The sequence below is a fragment of the Protomyctophum parallelum genome (genome assembly GCF_964188405.1).
Source record: "Protomyctophum parallelum genome assembly, chromosome: 17".
Taxonomy (NCBI): Eukaryota; Metazoa; Chordata; class Actinopteri; order Myctophiformes; family Myctophidae; genus Protomyctophum; species Protomyctophum parallelum.
Window position 1 is genome coordinate 12023382 of NC_139719.1, and position 20347 is coordinate 12043728.

The 20347-nt window shown below is 45.0% G+C and overlaps 1 protein-coding gene across 1 annotated transcript in view; it reads right to left on the reverse strand.

The window, feature by feature from the left end:
* Window positions 1-20347, reverse strand: part of pkd1b (polycystic kidney disease 1b) — a gene marked incomplete at both ends in the record, with an annotated part of 52450 nt that overhangs the window by 15183 nt on the left and 16920 nt on the right. Inside the window, 21 exons of the mRNA XM_083787460.1 lie at window positions 952-1095; window positions 1320-1443; window positions 1712-1922; window positions 2189-2329; window positions 2728-2895; window positions 3209-3398; window positions 3661-3948; window positions 4167-4338; window positions 4495-4612; window positions 5547-5935; window positions 6250-6703; window positions 7381-7525; window positions 8510-8647; window positions 10444-10600; window positions 10959-11072; window positions 11205-11316; window positions 11425-11737; window positions 12419-12562; window positions 16049-16237; window positions 16478-16615; window positions 19644-19796. Coding sequence (XP_083643586.1) covers window positions 952-1095; window positions 1320-1443; window positions 1712-1922; window positions 2189-2329; window positions 2728-2895; window positions 3209-3398; window positions 3661-3948; window positions 4167-4338; window positions 4495-4612; window positions 5547-5935; window positions 6250-6703; window positions 7381-7525; window positions 8510-8647; window positions 10444-10600; window positions 10959-11072; window positions 11205-11316; window positions 11425-11737; window positions 12419-12562; window positions 16049-16237; window positions 16478-16615; window positions 19644-19796 — 4002 coding nt within the window. The remainder of the gene's footprint in view (window positions 1-951; window positions 1096-1319; window positions 1444-1711; window positions 1923-2188; window positions 2330-2727; window positions 2896-3208; window positions 3399-3660; window positions 3949-4166; window positions 4339-4494; window positions 4613-5546; window positions 5936-6249; window positions 6704-7380; window positions 7526-8509; window positions 8648-10443; window positions 10601-10958; window positions 11073-11204; window positions 11317-11424; window positions 11738-12418; window positions 12563-16048; window positions 16238-16477; window positions 16616-19643; window positions 19797-20347) is intronic.

Genomic DNA, 20347 nt, shown 5'->3' on the forward strand with positions numbered 1-20347 from the left:
ACTATTTGCTACCTATCTACTATATGCATGTAAACACCTAGTATTATTAAGTATGGTTCAAGTTTCTATCTATATAAGAAATACACTTTTATCAATTTAGAAATATTCTAGATCCCTTTTTAGTTTTTCAAAGAAAAATAAATCATTGATATGTGATGAAAAAAAGGTATATAAACTGAATTAAAATATGTTATACAGTATAATTATTTTATTATTTATTGTAAATTGTCAATTGTTTTAAATGTATTTCATCTTGGTCCCCTCTGAAAGTATATATATCTTCTCTTTCTAGAATAAAACTTAGTTTTTGCATATATACTTATATATACTTAGATATATACTTAGTTTTTGCACACTACACTAACGTTAAGCTTTATGTAGTTGTAAGTTGATTAGCGGTATACTGTGGTTACTTTGCGCCAAAAACCGTGCCAGCCAACCCGCCACTTGATGCGTATGCAAATAAAACAGCAGATTTGTGCCTGGTTTGCTGGGACCAGATTACATAAATGACCATATTTCTTACGTCATCATTGAGAGCTAGTCATACATATACACACCATGTACTCTGGTCCCAGTAAATCAGGCACAATTTGCTATTTTATTTTACTGATTATGTATATAGTATACGTATGACTAGCTCTAAATGATGACGTAAGACATATGGTCATTTATGTAATCTGGTCCCAGCAAACCAGGCACAAATTTGCTGTTTTATTTGCATACACATCAAGTGGCGGGTTGGCTGGCACGGTGCACACAGACCGGGCGAAATTATTACTTGCGCACTCTGCTTGCGCAAGTAATAACAAATAAGAGGTGCAAGGTTCTAAAGGTTTCATTACTACATCTTGTGTTTTTATTTTACAGCATAAAAAATGCTGTATGTAAATGTACGTGTGTGTGTGTGTGTGCGTGCGTGCATGCATGCGTGCATGCATGCGTGCTTACAGATGAAGGACTCTCTCGTCCTAAGCCAGAGGAGTCTGGCAGTGACAGGAAGGAGGGGCCAGAGAGATCTGATTGGCCGAGGTAAACGTCCATCTCAACAGAGTGACAGATGGGGGAGGGAGGAGCCGAGACATCGACCGTTACCTGGAAGACGCGCGCGCACACACACACACACACACACACACACACACACAGACTGAATAGGCATGTAACAGACACATCCACAAAGAACAGCAAAGCAGCCTGCATGCATGCACGCACGCGGAAAGTATTAAGGCGGCCCCACAACCCCATCTGAAAATATTTGTGCCAAGATTTATGTTGTTAAAATAACATTGAGAAGCACTACTCAGTCTACTCTACAGTACCTGGCATTGTGTTTTTCTAAACAGGAAGCTGAGAAGACAGCGGACAGGAAACACCAGTACGGCTATGGTCGTTCCTACAGCGACCGTCTCCTCGGTGACCAACAGATGAGCTGAAACTGTCCCGCTAGAACAAAGAAAAGAACAATGAAACTGTCCCGCGAGAACAAAGGAAAGAACAAGTGACTACTGGCCAGTCACAGCGCGTATTTGCCGGGACTTGTGAATTGCAATTCAAATTAGTTTGTATTGGCATGAGAAAACATACGTTTACATTGCCTCCAATTGGCCTACTGAACGTCAGTGATGCACGTGGAAGCTGGGTCACTCTGTTACACTATCCCGGAACAATACTAACTCGTTTCCTGGTTTTATGACTACAAACTTCCTCTCACCTGTGTCCTTGGCTCCCCACAGCGCCGTACCACAGCGCCCCCGCTGCCAGGTAGAGGTGCAGCAGGACGGCGCCGCAGGTCACCCTCTGAGCCCTGGTGAAGCGGCTGTGCCCCGGGCGTCGCCACAGCGACAGCCACAGGTGGCGCTCCGTCAGTCCAAACGCCAGCTGGGAGGAGAGGACACGCCGGAAGTCTGAGAGCTCCTCTGGACCTGGGGAGGGAGGAAGGGATGGATGGATGGGTGGATGCCTTGATGCAAGTAACTTTAACGAGTGCCAACGAGCGCCAGCTGCTCTGTGGCACCCACACGTCAGCTGTGCTGACTGATGAACTGAAAGTGAACGGAACACCATAGAGTAAAAACACTTCTAACTTTCACCAAAAATAAAATAAATAAAGACAGAAATATGTGCCCGAGGCTAGCTCTGTTTGCTGAGGTGAACTCACATAAGGCCAGAACGATCTTATCTAACTCACATGAGGCCAGAACGATCTTCTCCACAGAGCCATTCTTGTCGTCCTCCACAGAGAGCCAGTCCTCCACGATGAAGAAGAACATGTTGTCAGTCTGAGGGTCCCACACTGCCACCTGCTGGACGTACCAGGAAGGATCCAAGCCTGTGGACAGACACCCCAACGCATGCGCGCGCACGCACGCACACGCACACGCACACACACACACACACACACACACACACACACACACACACACACACACACACACACACACACACACACACACACACACACACACACACACACACACACACACACACACACACACACACACACACAATAGCAGATCTGCAAGCTCAGAACATGTTGTGCTGTGAAGCATTATGAGCTTGTTGATTGGCAATGTTTAAATAGTGAAAACTCTAAAGGCCATTTCAGACAGGGAGCCACTAGTAATTCATTTTCAATGAAAGGCGTGCGTTTATTTTGGACGGGCGGGGAAGTTGAGTTGCGACGACGCAAGCATATTTTCGAGTCAAAAGGCCAATTGTTGCTTATACCCGTGTTGTCATGCCAGAGGCGAATCTTCCACACCTCTCCCAGGTTGTGGTCAGTCTCCAGATGGAACTGGTCCAGGCCGCCGCGCTGAAAGGCACCGTCCCTCTGCAGGTGGCGAGAGCCGCTCCTGGTCACACCGTACAGGTTGATGCCAACGTGGGCGCTGGTTCCTGGTGGAATGTGGGACCAAACCAGAGCATCAGCGTACAGGTTGATGCCAACGTGGTTCCTGGTGCATGTGGGATGTTTTACAACCGATAAAATGTGCGAAATCTTCCAGGAGAACGTAAAAACTTCTGCACACTGGTTTACCTTTTCTTCTTCTCTTACTGTGAAATTTCTTCCCATATTTCACTTTTCAAGTAATTTCCCCACCCGCAGAATTAAGGCCATCCTTGGTCAAATCTGTCCAATGAACGGAATCAAGAAAAGCATGCAACTTTGACTCAAACTTAAAACTCCTAAAACGTCTTAACGTCTGACCTGCTCCCCGCCTCCAGCCGGTCCTGACCAGAACCCTGTAGCGGTACAGGCCCCCGGGGCCACACAGAGGCACCTGGCCCCGCCCCTCCAGGTGGTCCAGCTTGTGGGCCACGAGCCCCAGCAGCAGGTGCATCAAAACCAGGATGGCACACACCATGCCCACCAGCATGTTACGCACTGGACCGCTAGACTGGGGGGAGTAGGATGTTAATGGCATGGTCACATATAAACCCCTATTAAAAAGATTGCTCAATGCCGGTCAGCAAGTGGATTCACGAATGTATGTATAGACAATATTTTAGGCCAATAAAAAAAGACTATATACCAAATTTCCCACTTTAACAAAAGAAGCCTGACGGCTGCCGGACTATCATGTTCCCCCAGGCTTTCTTTTTTTGAGCCGAACGCGAAGGAAAATGAAAGCCTGGGTACCGAGGCTAGCGTGTACATACCGGCGGCAGCAGCACCACAGCCCCGGGATGAACGAACAGACTGGCCCCGAACACGGACAGGTGCTGGGTGAGGCAGTGCGCCGAGCGCAGGGTGCTGCCCTCCAGTGGTCGCACCCCGCCACTGCTCCAGCGCCTCTCCGTCACGTTGTAGTACCGACACAGGGAGCTGAACGCTAGGACCGCCGCCCGGACACTGGGCCCGCCGACGGCACCGCCATGCAGAGAGGACTTCAGGTTGACAGAGAGGCGTCTCTCTGTGCCGTTCAGCCTGTTGTTGGCAGGGCGAAACTAAGTCAGACAAAGTAGTTCACGCTACTATCACGATATTAGGAAGACACGCAATATGCGATAATATTGTTGAATATTATGATGACGATATGAATAACGATAAGTTAACAAGTATATTGAAGTATTCCGTTTCTGCCGTTGGCTTGCTGCTAACATAAAACCTATGGAGTGCCATTCTACGGCGCTCAGGGAGTCATTAGCCTGGCCTGGAATTGTACCTGGGACAACCAGGGCCTCTGGCTGCCCAGGTGGGACAACCAGGGCCTCTGGCTGCCCAGGTGGGACAACCAGGGCCTCTGGCTGCCCAGGTGGGACAACCAGGGCCTCTGGCTGCCCAGGTGGGACAACCAGGGCCTCTGGCTGCCCAGGTGGGACAACCAGGGCCTCTGGCTGCCCAGGTGGGACAACCAGGGCCTTTGGCTACTGCGATGATGACGATACATTTTCAATATATTGTGCAACGCTAATTCATGCCAAAATGTGTATCCGTGTGTAAGTAAACGTCGAATGTTGTTACTGAGAAAGACCGACGGAATGTTTACTCACAGCGGAGAGAGGAAGATTGTTTCCTCCTTGAAACTGGTCAGAGCAGAGAGATTGAGGATTAGTTCTCTGACAAGGGAACTCTGGGATGAAGCGGGGTTTGTCTGGATGGTGGTCACCTCTATCCTCACACGCCCAGAGGTCAAAGGAATAGCACCTACATGTAGTTAAATAGTATGAGATGGGCCTTGCAAAAGAATGGGTGAGTAATTGTAAAAAATATATTGTGCAGATCATAGTTTCCTCACTGATGTTCATGATGAAATAACACATTGTTTTCTGCTCAGTCTGTGTCTCATAGTGGGCAGTTCAGAAACCAGTCCACCAGTGACTGGTTCTTTTTAGATGCAGGATTTTATTATCGTGAGAACGATGGCTTCCCATTATCGCAACTTTTCAGGAATATAAAGCCTGCTGTTTCTATTAGCTTGGATTCCCCAGCGATGATGTCACTGGTCACTTGGACGGGTTTCTGAACTGCCCACAGCCCTCCTATATGAGACACAGACAGTAGAAAAATAAAGGTGGTATTTCATCATGAACATTAGTGAGGACCAATATGAAGTGAGGTTGTAAAGTGGTGAAGTATCTATAATAACCCATTCTGACCTGAGATCAGATTCTAAAAATGTCTATTACATCCTGACAGTTTCATTATTAACCCATTCTGACCTGAGATCAGATTCTAAAAGTGTCTCATCCACATTCGATTTTTCAAAAATAGCAGACCTACAAGCTCGTATCGCGCCACTCGGTGGCGCGATATGAGCTTGTAGATCTGCTATTTTTCAATAGCTAAAGCATAACATGATGCCAACACCAAAATGGGTGCCCGGTCAGAATGGGATAACAGATACTGTACATTCATTGTCAATGGGAATGTATGCATGCAAACACATGACGTAAATTCTCCATTCATTGTCAATGGGAATTTAATGTTTGTGTAAGACGGAAATCTACACTAATAGCTGAATATAGGCCCTCAAACATTACAGGAAAAATCTGTAACAGTGTTAATCAAAATCATTAGACACACAAAAAAAAGTCTGCTGTACCATGAACAAGGTTGAATTTAAAAGCCATGAATAGCCCCGCATCGTCCGCCAGTCCGTCCGGTGCTTCCACGGTGAAGTTGGTCCACCCCTCGGAGGGGAGGGTCAGGTTCAGCCCTAAAGGTCCCTTATTCCCCCCCTCCACACGGTGGTCTGCCCTCTCATTCCAAACCTCCTCAGACCCAAAGCTATATCCAGGCCGTGCCGTGCCGGCGCCCTGCAGGAGGAGCTGCCGGTTGGGGAGGGTGACTCCTATGGCCCGGTCCGGGTCCAGCTGGTTGACGGGTATGATCCGACCCTGCGGCGTGCTGAACTCCATGGCAGCCAGGGCGGTGGAGATAGGAGGGTCCGCTCCGGTCTGCCAGGCGCTGGTCTCCGCCCGTCCGTTAGGCCTGTCACAATTATTACATACGTAGTCGTCAATGGTTTCCATGTTGAAAAATTGCCATGAACCTTTTTCAAAGGTCTCAGGAATTTCAGATCTACAAGCTTACAACATGTCACTATACATGTCAGATCTATTTCCGCTATTTGTACTTTCGCATTTTTTTGAAAGAAGATTATATTAAAAATGATGTGTCAGTGATTTCTTTGCATACCGGTATTTAAGTTATTTGTCATAATTATCTGCCCTTTGCAATTTGTGATTATGAAGCCTAAAAGGCAATTAATCGTCAATTTAAATTTGTAATTTGTAGTGACCTACCTTCCATCCACACCGACCAGTACCTGCACCACCTCTGAGTTCTGACGCCTCAGCTGAGTGGCGAGGGGCGCCGGGATGAGGAAAGGACAGACGTCGGCGGTCTCGGCTGACGTTTCGGCGGGTGAGGAGGAAGGAGAGGAGGGGGTCGCCGCCGGTCCATACCGGACAGCCCGCCTCGGCGAAGAGCCCTTGTTCTGAGCGCAGAGGAGATCGGAGGGGTTTCCACGGAAACCGACGGCGCTGATCCGAGGGTTGACGAGCGAGAGCGGCTCCTCGCCGCGCACGCTCGAGCGCATCAGAGAGCGCATGAGGGCCCCGGCGTGAGCCACCGCGGACTGAGCGCTGCTTTGGGCGGCTGGTGGTCGCAGTGTGCCTGTTGTGAAGGAGGCCGAGCCATGGCCATCTCCACCACTGGGACGTTCAGAGTCAGACGCAGCAGCAGCCAAAGTGCTACCTGAAGAAACCGACCGACAGAAAAGGATTTTAAGCCAATGTGACACTCATTTTGTGCACAAGAGGATGAAATGGGAATTTGTGGTTGGCCAATGGCCAGCACCTATAGCACAAGAGTTCCCGGATGCTTTTCAGTCTCCCCCAAAATGTATAAAAATACATTATGAACTACCTTAAGCCCTGTTTTAAAAAAAGAATAATCTACACTGTAGATCAGCTATACTTGCTGACATTTTTTGACATTTCTGAAAAAAACAATTGGAAAATGTAATTTTGCAAAATTGTAATTATTTGTAATTTCCTTTTGACCCATAAAAATGGGTCCATGACACAAAACGGGTCTGCGAGTCGACCCATTGTTTGGGAAACACTGACCTAGAACAGTGGTTCTCAACCAGTGGTCCTAAATGATAGAGAGTTGATAACCAAATGGACCGTTAGAGATATTTGGTTTAATTTTACACTCAAGAGTAAGTATCTGCATTACTTAATTTACAATAAGAGAATGTAGAAGAATTGTTATTTTGATCAACGTTTGCCTCTCCTAATGGTACCAACATCAATACAGCATAGAACAAAATTCTAAGTTTTGGGTCTGAGGCACTAAATATCATGGTGGTCCGTGGCTCAAATGCCCAATAATGGACCTTGATGTGAAAAGGGTTGAAAACCACTGACCTAGAACATCGAGGATGTTCCTTCCTGTGTCGACGGCTGCCGCGCCGCCGGCGCTGGTCTGCTCCTCCATCACGTGGACCATCCTCCCCACGGACTCCAGAACCTTCTCCTGACAGCCCTCACACACCACCTCACTGGCAACAGCCTGAAGGAACATGATCTTCAGATTATACACACACACACCACCTCACTGGCAACAGCCTGGAAGGAACATGGTCTTCAGATTATACACACACACACACACACACACACACACACACACACAGCAACTCACTGGCAACACGTCTTCGTGTTATACAAACATGATGAAACAGTGCATGGACTGATTTATACATGATTTTACACATAAACCTGCTTCTATTGTCAACTACATCTAACATGTAATAATCATCATCATCATCATCATCAACAACCTAACCATCCTAATCATCATCATGGTCTTCATCAGCTGTAGCACCCAAACTGTGGCTCAAACCTTGCCCATTTAAAAATCTTCATCTTGAATCTTTAAAGCCCAAACCGTTTTGTCCCAACTCGGGTTGGAACAACACGTTTTTTAAGGTAAACCACACCAATGCAACTCATTGAGTTGCAATGAGTTGCATTGGTGTGGTCTACCTTAAAACAGTTTTGTCCCAACTCGACCCTTTGGTGTGGTTTGAGCATTAGAGTCACTTTACTGTTAATAGATTAGTTATATTTAGATATTTTTGTAAAAAAAAAAAAACTTGAACTATTTCAACTGTGTTGTTTGAATTGGCTCATCATCATGAGAAATTAATGAATGAAGGCATTTTTATAGCGCTTTTCCAAGTGCTCAAATCGCTTTATAATGGTTCATTCATTCATACATTGGGAGGTGAAGCTGCGAACAGTCAACGCCAGCATCCTCACTTCCCACATTCACACACCAATGGGGATAAGCTCACACCGACGACTCATTGGAGGTCAACGTAGGGTTCAGTGTCTTGCCCAAGGACACATGTGGACAGGAGGAGCCGGGATTTTGAAACGCCGACCCATGGATCATTGGACGACTTTCTCTACCTCCTGATCGACAGCCTTCCCACAAATATGTTGAAACATGAAATATGTTCATTGTAATTAAAAGGAAGCCGTACAAACTCACAGTGGACTGGGCCAGGGCTGCGCTGATCTGATCCACATCCTGTAAGGAGGAGACAGGGAGAGACGCCAGGGCTCGAGTCACGTTGCCCCGGATCTCCATCCTGTCCCTGAGCTCCCCAACACTCCCTCCAGACTCCATCTGTGGTGAGGTCAACATCTTTAACTGTACTCTGGAGCTATAAATACTTTATTTACATTTGATTTGAGAGCAGCCATAATTATGTGCTTAAATACAATTTAGGCATTTAGAAGACGCTCTTACTCCAGAGCAGTTTACTAGAACCTACGTATATACATTTCGGCCATTTGAAAATAGCCGATCTACAAACTCACAATGCGTCCTGATGCGACATATTGTGAGCTTGTACAATGGCTTGTATTTTCAAAACATGTTTTATACATTTGAAAACTTGAAATAGGACATGCTGTATAATGAGTACTTTTACTGTTGGTACTTTAAGTACATTTGGATGACAATATTGTTGTACTATATATATATATATATATATATTTATATACATACAGTATTTATACTTTTACTTAAGTAAAACATTGGAGTACTTTTTACAAGAGAGGGTGAAACAGACAGCTACTGTACCTGGTTGAGCTGGCTAGTGACAGTAACAGACAGCTACTTGGTTGAGCTGGCTAGTGACAGCGTTTAACAGACAACTACCTGGTTGAGCTGGCTAGTGACAGCTATGGTTTAACAGTCAACTACCTGGTTGAGCTGGCTAGTGACAGCTATGGTTTAACAGACAGCTACCTGGTTGAGCTGGCTAGTGACAGCTATGGTTTAACCAGGGGGGCAGTCAGCCAGATATTTCGTGAAGCCTCATTTGAAATCGGTAGTTCATATAATGGCCTGTTGTGGCGCTGGACTGGACCCAAAAAGCCCCATAGCTCCATAGAGGCCCATGTATTTTGGCCCAACTTCACCTAGACTGTATTACCTTAATAAACATGGTCATGAATACTTTCTTCTTCCAGTCACTAGTTTAAAGTCTCATTTCTAATGTCATAATATTCTTTTTGGAAAATTATGGTCCCATTAATTAAAAAAATTACCATAAAGTCGCGTATGTTCTGAGGGGCGTGGCTACCGTTACAGTCTATGATCGGGATTCCCCTCCCACTCAAGAGTCTTCTCCTCCCACTCGAGTCAAAATAAAAACCAACGGAGAAGAAGGGGGGAAGTCCCGCCTCGTTGTCTGGGCAGCCAATGACCAGCTGGTCCAAAACGGAGCCAGCCAATGGCCAGCTGGTACCAAACGGATCTAGAAAGATGGCGACTTACATCAGGAATTAGCATATTATTACAGGCTTCATTTTACGTTCATGTTAGACCCGGGGAACGCTTTGTCCATATTTTTTACAGTCTATGGGTTTAACAGACAACTACCTGGTTGAGCTGGCTAGTGACAGCTATGGTTTAACAGACAACTACCTGGTTGAGCTGGCTAGTGACATCTAGGTTTAACAGACAACTACCTGGTTGAGCTGGCTAGTGACATCTAGGTTTAACAGACAACTACCTGGTTGAGCTGGCTAGTGACAGCTATGGTTTAACAGACAGCTACCTGGTTGAGCTGGCTAGTGACATCTAGGTTTAACAGACAACTACCTGGTTGAGCTGGCTAGTGACAGCTATGGTTTAACAGACAACTACCTGGTTGAGCTGGCTAGTGACAGCTATGGTTTAACAGACAGCTACCTGGTTGAGCTGGCTAGTGACAGCTATGGTTTAACAGACAACTACCTGGTTGAGCTGGCTAGTGACAGCTATGGTTTAACAGACAACTACCTGGTTGAGCTGGCTAGTGACAGCTATGGTTTAACAGACAACTACCTGGTTGAGCTGGCTAGTGACAGCTATGGTTTAACAGACAACTACCTGGTTGAGCTGGCTAGTGACAGCGTTTAACAGACAGCTACCTGGTTGAGCTGGCTAGTGACAGCTATGGCGTACGGGATAAGATCCTGGGGGTTGCCACGTTGGAGCAAAACCCACAGCTCCGTCTGACTCTTATTCCTCAACCACTGACTGGTCACCTCGCCGGCGCCTGCAGGTGGCGCCACTACTGTCAACATTCTGGGAAAACGCAGGAAGGCAGATCATTAATTAAAACACATTTTTGTCGTGACTGTATTTATTTAAAATGTATTAAAACGGGTCACACATGACGATGACTCACAAGTAAAGTAAGAAGTGTTTGAAAACAGTAGGTCTATGGTTCTCAAAGTGGGGTCTGGGGACCCCCAGAGGTGTCCTTGAGAGGGTTCCAAGGGGTCCCCAGCTAAACCAGTGATAGTTAGGAACCAAATGCACCCTTACAGATCTGTAACTCTGAGTTATGGGGGTCCATATATATGGTCTAATCTCTAAAGTATTAATACCATACCGGGGGTCCTTGAAATGAAACATTTAGACAACCACTGCAGTAGGTCACCTGTCCAGCGCGATGACCTTTGCCCCCAGATGGTCCTCCACCAGCAAGGTAACGGTGGTAAAAGACCCAGGACGTCCCACGGGAACCAGGGAGCCAAATGTTGACCGAGTGCCCCTGCATGCGGAAGTTAACACAACACAACACATTATATTATAGCTATTTTTGAATACTGGTCATTTGAAAAGGAGAAAAAATGAAGTAGAATGTAGGGGAGCTGTGTGTGGAGCTTCAGTATTCAGTATTCACCTGTAGAGAGTGTGCCGGGGGCACACTGCAGCGCCCCTAGTGGCCCTGCACGGTGGTGTCACCTGGAAGGTGTAGATCAGCTGAGAGGACTCGCTGTCTCCGTCCTGCCAACCTGGAGGACAATAAATGATGACCAACACAGAGTGCGTGCGCCTGTGTTGTTGGTGGATCATGGTGTACATACAATAACAGGTTGGAACCTGCCACAGCACCACCATACCTGTGCAGTTGTAGGTGACCACCGTCTGTAGCGGCCGTATGATGTCCGACTCCGGCTGGAGAACACAGCGCCCCCCATGGGGAGGAGGGTTGGGCAGCAGACTGAGGCTGGCGCTGCCCCCCCACTGCCCCCCTCCTCCTCCTCCTCCTCTTCCCCCCGGCTGGGTCACGTTGAGGGTGAAGGTGTACCCCTGTCCGTCCCGTAGGACCCCCGACCGCACCGCCAGGTCGGCGGAACGACCCCCTGTGGACGTGGTGACCTCGCCGAGGTCGAGGGTCACGCCGCTCCTGCCCTGCCGTGCGCTCCATTCGTACTGTGAGGCAGGAACACGCGGTCTTTAAATATCAGTGCTGGGAAAAGTTTTTACTTAAGCAAAACTATCAATACTGCAATGTAGGCCAACGTTGAAGCGCTGGGCCCTACTGGTCAGAGTTGGGACTGGAAACTCCGTGCAGCTGCAGGGGTTTAACATTGAGCACTTTTGAACATTTTGGACACCGTAGACCGTTCTTCCAGGTGCTTCAAAACACCACTGAGCATTGAGCAACTTCCATCGAATAGCTGGGGGTGGGGCAGTCCGCCCTCTATCCTTCCTATATCCAGAACTATGGGTGTGTGTTACCTGTACATGTTCGTCGCACTGCTCACAGTGTCCTAACAGAACTATGGGTGTGTGTTACCTGTGCATGTTCGTGGCACTGCTCAGTGTCCTAACAGAACTATGGGTTTGTGTGTTACCTGTGCATGTTCGTCGCACTGCTCACAGTGTCCTAACAGAACTATGGGTGTGTGTTACCTGTGCATGTCCGTCGCACTGCTCACAGTGTCCTAACAGAACTATGGGTGTGTGTTACCTGTGCATGTTCGTCGCACTGCTCACAGTGTCCTAACAGAACTATAGGTGTGTGTGTTACCTGTGCATGTTCGTCGCACTGCTCACAGTGTCCTAACAGAACTATAGTTGTGTGTGTGTGTGTGTGTGTGTGTGTGTTACCTGTGCATGTTCGTCACACTGCTCACAGTGTCCTAACAGAACTATGGGGGCGCTGTAAGAGACGTGGTGGGCTGGATTGAGGGCATAACAGGAAACACACTCCACGCTCACAGGAAGCACATCAGGAGCATCACTCAGTGAAACCTAAAAATGACAGACAAGGAAAAGGTGTTACCTAGAGAAGCACTGCCAAGACAATTCTTTGCACAAACAACAAGGTGGCTGGCATGTCCCTTAGAAATAGGGTGAGAAGTTCAGTCACACGAGAGAGACTCGGAGTAGAACCACTGCTCCTTCGCCTGGAAATGAGCCAGTTTAGGTGGTTCGGGCATCTGGTTAGGATGCCTCTCGGGCGTCTCCCTAGGGAGGTCCTCGACGCACATCCCACTGGGAGGAGACTCCGGGGCAGACAAAGGCGCAGTTGGAGGAAATACATCGACTCACTGGCCTTGGAACGTCTCGGGATTCCCCAGGAGGAAGTCACTAATGTTGCTCTGGAGAGGGAAGTCTTGAACACTCTGGTGGAGCTGTTGCCCCTGCGACCCGACTACGGATAAGCGGTTGAAGATGGATGAATGGAACAACAAGGTCCCATCCTTTTTCTCAAAGTACTGTATATTCTCAAACTCAAAGTATATTTTTATGCTAAAACATTTGTAAAGCTCCAAATCTCCACCCCACCCCCCCACGCCCCCACCTACCACACCACATGACATACCCCCCTCTGTCATGACTATTTGAGAAAAGCCGATCTACAATGATGCGCTGTGCTTGTAGATCTGCTATTTTGGAAAAAGCTTGATAATCTTGACAATCAATCTTGACAATCAAAATCCCCATGCATGGGGATTTGAGTGACGAAAAACAAACGCATGATTCCATAGTAAAATACTATTATTTAGTCTATTAAGTTATTAAGAGGTTAAAACCATAGAATCCTTCAATCTGAACTGAAACTATCCCTTGACTGGATATCTGAGAACAGACTTGTTCTGAATGTAGCCAAAACTAAAAGTATAATGTTCACTGCTCTACAATTTGGTCGGGTGCAGACAAAAAACATCTGTCCAAGCTCAGAATAAAGCTGCAAGGCTTGCACTGCGCTGTCCAATGGGTGTGAGGCAGAGTACAGAGAGTTTGCATGCCAGTCTCTCATGGCTCAGAATAGAGGAGAGGTTGGCATGCAATTTAGTGAGTTTCTTTAGGAATATTTGTCATAGTAAACAACCAGTTTGTCTGTATTCACAAATACAGTATGTGAGAGATCGTCATAGTCATGCTACCAGGCAGGCTACTAGTGGCCACATGGTTAAAGAAAAACCCAGAACAAATGCGGTTTGCAGATCTGTAATGTTCAGGGCTATTTCAGTATGGAACACGTTACCAAGTATAATCACGGAAGCACCCAGTAAGGCTAGTTTTAAGAGGCTCCTTAAAAGACACCTGATCAATTACCCCAATTTTAATTTGAATTAGCTGACATCATTTAAGGGGATGTCTTGTTTAGTGTTTTTATTTCTCTGTATTTTTAATGTCTTAAATGCATTTGTATTTTGTATTATGAATGTATTTTCAAGATTGCACCTGTTTTTATTGTGCAGTGTTATTTTTTATTGTGTTGTGTTATATGTATTGTTTGTTATGGACCCCAGGAAGAGTATAGCTGCTACTTCGGTGGCAGCTAATGCTGGGGATCCATCTGAATAAAGAATCCATGTTGCTTTTAGACAGACTATAATGTATAAAATAATAATAATAAATCCTTGACCTGCATATCTTTTGATACAAATAATAAACTTGAAGTGATACAAGAGTAGAGTTTGAATGATCTAACAGTTCCTGACAGAAACACTCACAAAGAACAAAGAATTTTAACTAAATGAACCTTTTACATTGTCTGACAATCTCTATCAGCGGAGTGAATAAAAGCTGAACTTTACTGTGCACCTTTAGACATGCAGAGAACAGAAAACAGAAAACAATTGTGATGTATGTGTAATGAATAAATATCAATCTATATTTTGAGTTATAATTGTCTTTGAACATCTGAAGGCATGCTCACCACAGCAGAAAAACAACCCTACTACATAGATTTGCTTAACAACAGCTGTTTACATGATCCATATTCTCAGCCTCTCTTTTCAGTGCCGGTATCATTACAACACAACGGTGTCCAGTTGCACATTAACTTTCCGTTTGGTAGAATGGATAAGTCACTGCGGCCGCAATTTTTACACTACATATATCTTGTTTTACATCACCAAGTTCGTACAGACCTAATCTGTGTGATGTATACATTTTGACTTAAGGCCATTATTATCAACCCATGTCGGGATAGACTGGGTCAAAAATTCGGCCCTGACATTTGGCCCAGACCGGCCCACCACAACCAGCAAGCTATTTTCTAGTTTAGAAAAACATAAAAAAGTGAAATAGCCAATCTACATCGTCACATTGTGAGTTTGTAGATTGGCTATTTGAAGTATTTAAAAAAATGCCTAAAGGTTTAGGCATACAGTATGGCGTAAAATGTGGCACACAAGATAGGGCCCTGCTTCTCTCACTTCTGACTACCTAAAGCTGTGTATTATTTTCACTATTTTTTATAACCATAGAATCCATGTTGCTTTTAGACATAATGTCCATACAGTGAATAAATCCACACTTCCTGACACTCTCAGTAACAGAAATTTAACTAAATTAACCTTTTACATTGTCTGACATTATCTGTCAGCGGAGAGAATAAAAGCTGAACTTTACCATGAATACCTTTAGAGAGAAAATGAACAGAAATCATTTGTGATTTTATGTGTAATGAATAAATTATCAATCTATTTTTGAGTTATAATTTCATGACATCTGAAGGCATGCTCACCACACCAGAAAAACAACCCTACTACCTTTATTTGAATAACAACAGCTGTTTACATGGAACATATTCTCAACCACTCGTCAGTGCAGTATCATTACAACACAACTGTGTGTCCAGTTGCACATTAACTTTCCGTTGGGTAAAATATCGCGCCCAATATTGGTTCATCAGGTTGCTTTTGGGTGCATAAAAGGAGGCTGTGGGACCCCAAGAGTCACTCTGTTCCAGAATGAAGGGTTGCGGGGCTATGCTGCTGTTACTGTTGTGTCTGTCTGAGGCTGATGGGGCTCAGGTTGAACCAGCTACCCTCTTACAACCTGACCTCTCGGGGGAGCTGAAGGAGCTAAGGGACATGGTGCTGGAACAGAGAGTTCAGCTGAGCCACATGGAGGAAGAAGCCAAGGAACAGAGAGAGATGGTGCTTCGCCTGGGAGCCACCATAGTCCAACAAAGAGAGAAGCTGAGCCACATGGAGGAAGAAGCCAAGGAGCTCAGAGACACGGTAGTGGAACAGAGTTTTCAGCTCAGGAACGTGGAGAGCAGGGTGGCGGCCAGCGAGCAAGAAGTCAAGAAGCAGAGGATCTTAATGAGAGGTAAGGATGGTCCAAATGGAGCTTGAAGAAGTTGTAATAATATAGTCGTTTAACATACTGTACATTTATTATCTGTGATGTTTTTCAGTAATGGCTGCCAAATTGAGTGCGAGTGAGTCCCATGTTGAAGACCTCCAGACCAGGTTGAATATCAGCGAGAGCTACATTGCAGACCACCAAACCAGGCTCAATGCCACAGAGGTCCAGGTTGCAGACCACCAAACCAGGCTGAGTGCCACAGAGGTCCAGGTTGCAGACCACCAAACCAGGCTGAGTGCCACAGAGGGCCAGGTTACAGACCACCAAACCAGGCTCAATGCCACAGAAGGCCAGGTTACAGACCACCAAACCAGGCTGAGTGCCTCAGAGGTCCAGGTTTCAGACCACCAAACCAGGCTGAGTGCCACAGAAGGCCAGGTTTCAGACCACCAAACCAGGCTCAATGCCACAGAAGGCCAGGTTACAGACCACCAAACCAGGCTGAGTACCACAGAGGTCCAGGTTGCAGACCACCGAACCAGGCTCAATGCCACAGAAGGCCAGGTTTCAGACCACCAAACCAGGCTCAATGCCACAGAAGGCCAGGTTTCAGACCACCAAACCAGGCTCAATGCCACAGAAGGCCAGGTTACAGACCACCAAACCAGGCTGAGTACCACAGAGGTCCAGGTTGCAGACCACCAAACCAGGCTGAGTGCCACAGAGGTCCAGGTTGCAGACCACCAAACCAGGCTGAGTGCCACAGAGGTCCAGGTTGCAGACTTGGAGAAAGAACGTGAAGGTAATTTGAAACTGCTGATGATATAAGCAGGGGTCATCACCATGGGGGCTTGTGGACATTTCTGTAAAAAAAAAAAAAAAAGTTCAAATATTTGTACACTCTGAGTTAAAGATGGAGTGCCGTGATTTCTGTATTTTTTTCTGTCTTGTCTTTCTGTCTATGGAGCTAACATTACTCTACACTCATGCTTTCTAAGGTGTGATTTGGGGCCCTAAGGATGGATACAAAATGAATATCAACATCCTAATACTGTCCAACAATTATATGATGGGGTGAAATTACGACAGGCAGTTTCTGCTGTCAAAATATGACTCCCCAGTAAAAAAACAAACACTTTGTGTTTGAAATACACTTTCTAAGGTGTGATTTGGGGCCCTAAAGATCACAAGAATACCATTAGATATTATAGCATGTACAGTACTCTGACGTACGGTAGCCGTTGTTTAGTTTTACTATACATTGTCTTGTTGAAGCTAATAGTTGGATGTAAGCTGCTGTATATGCAAGACAATACATTTAATACATTTTATTGGTGTATTGGATTAATAATGTAATAACCAATGTGATGATGTTTATGTGTTGGCAGACAAACCAAAGGTGGCCTTTTCTGTTGGTTTTGGTTCTGAACAAATTGGACCATTTAGTTCTGACACCACTCTGATCTACAAGAGAGTCTTCACTAACATCGGCAACGCTTACAATCCAACTACAGGTAGGTTATAATTCATTCATGTTAATTAACTTCATAGAATCAATTACTTTCCTCTACTTACTGTCTATCAGACATTAAATAAATACATTATTGTAGCTACATAAAATGTAAAATGTATGTATGTATGTATGGATGGATGTATGGATGTATATATATACGATTATACGGTAAATCTAAAATGACAGATGCTTTGACCACACTGAAAACCACTGTTTTAAATGAAAACCACAATATGGTGGGATGTTTTTTTCACACTGTGTGTGATTGTTTTTGTTTGTTTGTTTGTGTTGTTTGTGTTGTTGTTGTTCTCTCTCAGGTATCTTTACATCAGCAAGGAAAGGAGTTTATCAGTTCAGATTTACTGCAGGTCAGAATGTTGCATCAGAATATGTGCAGATCCAGATGTATAAAAATGAACAGCTACTCATTTTTAACGCTGCATACAATAATCATGGGGGTTGGGAATATGCATCTAATGGAATGATCCTAGAGCTGGAGGAGGGAGACACAGTTTACATGATTCTCCCTAATGGTGCAAAGCTCATTGATTACTCAAACAACCACAACTCATTCAGTGGTTTTCTGATCTATCCTATGTAACACTGCTACTGGTACCATTACATGCCAATAAACATCATTCAAAAGCATTACTGTCTTGTATGTCCCTCCATCCATCCATCCATCCATCCATCCATCTTCAACCGCTTATGCATACTTTGCGTAGTTGGGTCGGCGGGGAACCCAACTGTTCCAGCAAAGAGCTCCAGACTTCTCTCTCCAGTCCAGAGCAACATTAGTAACTTTGGATCCTATCAATGCACTTAATGGGACATTATCACGTTTAATCAGATTATTGATTGGTCTCAGTAGCCATCTACTGACCCTAAAACTATACCGAAAACCCTGGACTAACGCCAACCCTGACCTCAAAAAGCTGCCCAAAAGTATATTATACAGAGAAGGTGGGCTCCTGAGAGCATTCCCACCCTGGAGAATAGACTTTCAACAACACAAAACAGCCTTTGTTTCGGTGAGTGAGTAGCAAAGTATACTTTTAAAGTATACTTCTGGTTTCAGTGCTATTTGGCATGATCCTCTACCATACTTTTAAGTTTCATAGACTTGTGCCTCTGCATGTAGGCTATGTATGTATTACTGGCAGAAGAAGACATTTCATAAAACTGCAATATGCACCGCATAATGTGTATTGCTGACGGTCAAACGGTTCATGAGCTATGCTTGTTCAAAGTTTGTATTTTTCGAGTGTTATAGTGCCACCCTTTGGCCAATGGTTGTGGGCTTCGTGTCTTCACCGTTTGGCATAGCCCTACTGTATTATTGCAAAAACGACTGCACGGTTAAAGGGACACTTAAAAATATATGTTAATGGCGTTTTGAAGATTTAGAACACTTTCCTGGGGGTCTTTATGTGTGTAAAATGTGGTTTTAGATATTTTATATTTTAGCATTGAGGCCAGTATCTCTGATGTCACTGGGCTCACTTCCTTCCTGGACTACAATAACCCATAATGTTTTGGTGCACTGCTCCTCCTTGTGGATAGGGGGAGGGCTGTTTTACTAAGACAACATGTAGTCCAGGAAGTAAGTGAGCCCAGTGTCTATGACATCAGAGACACTGGGCTCACTGCTAAAATCAAAAAGATCTAAAACCACATATTACACACAAAGACCTCCAGGAAAGTGTTCTAAATCTTCTAAACCAGTGGTTCCCAAACTTCTTCGTGTCAAGGACCCCCAAATCAACATTTATTAGGCCACGGACCCCAAATTTAAAAAATATGCCAGTGACCCCGATAAGGGAGAATTTTTACGGCTCTAGCACTGATTCCGAAACATATTAATTTCATGGACCCCCAGTTTCACACGCATTATGCTACGGATCCCAGATTTAATGGTATTTCTATCTCTGGTACCCCAATTTATATTGTAAAACCACTGTAAATGTTGGGTCCTATTTGGTTCCTAACTATCTCTAATTGAGCTAGGTACCCCCTGGAACTCGCTCAAGTACCCCTAGGGGGCCCGAGACCCCACTTTGGGAACCCATGTCTAAACGTCATTAACATATTCTTTTTTGCAAAAAGGGTGAAGTGTCCCTTTAAGCCAGAACTGCAATATTTGGCGGAAAAAACATACAGATACAATAAGAGACCATGCATAGGCCCTTCGGGCTTGGCCCCTTAAAAACATACAAATGCAATAAGGGAACATATACTGTAGGCCCTTCAGGCTTGGCCCCTACTCACAGTCTGGATGGTAGAGACGGGCATCCTCCCTGCTTTGTGGACAGTAAGGGTGAACACGTAGACCCGGCCTGGGTCCAGTTCAGTAGCGAGTACAGTCAAACTGCTGCTGTTACTCCTTATTGTCTGGCTGAGAGACTGAGACTCTGTGGAGTTCTGCAAGTAGAAACACAGACTGTTAGAGGAGATAGCCTCATTAAAGTTGTCTTTATTACAATTATAGATCAGTTACTTATTACAATTCAGTTACTGCATTACTCTAGAGTCTAATACAACAAAATGTCATACATAATGTTGTACTAGGCCTGGAAAATGTATTGATATCATATTGAAGTATTCAATAAGCTCAATAAGCTCACAATCTGTCATGATGTGGCACATTGTGAGCTTCTAGATCTGCCATTTTCATTTCAAAACATGAAATGGGACATTTTGCATAATGAGTCATTTTACTTGTAGTACTTTAAGTACATTTTGATGCCAATACTTTTGTACTTTTACTCAAGTACATTTTGAATTCCGGACTTTTACTTAACCGAGTATTTCTATATTGCAGTATTGATACTTTGAGTACACTACTGCATAGTACCTCAGTCATGTCCACTCTAATACAACAAAATGTCATATTATCATCACAATGTGATATTCTAATTTCTAGTCTATCTATAACTAGACAGCCGTCACACAACAAAGTGCAGTAACATACA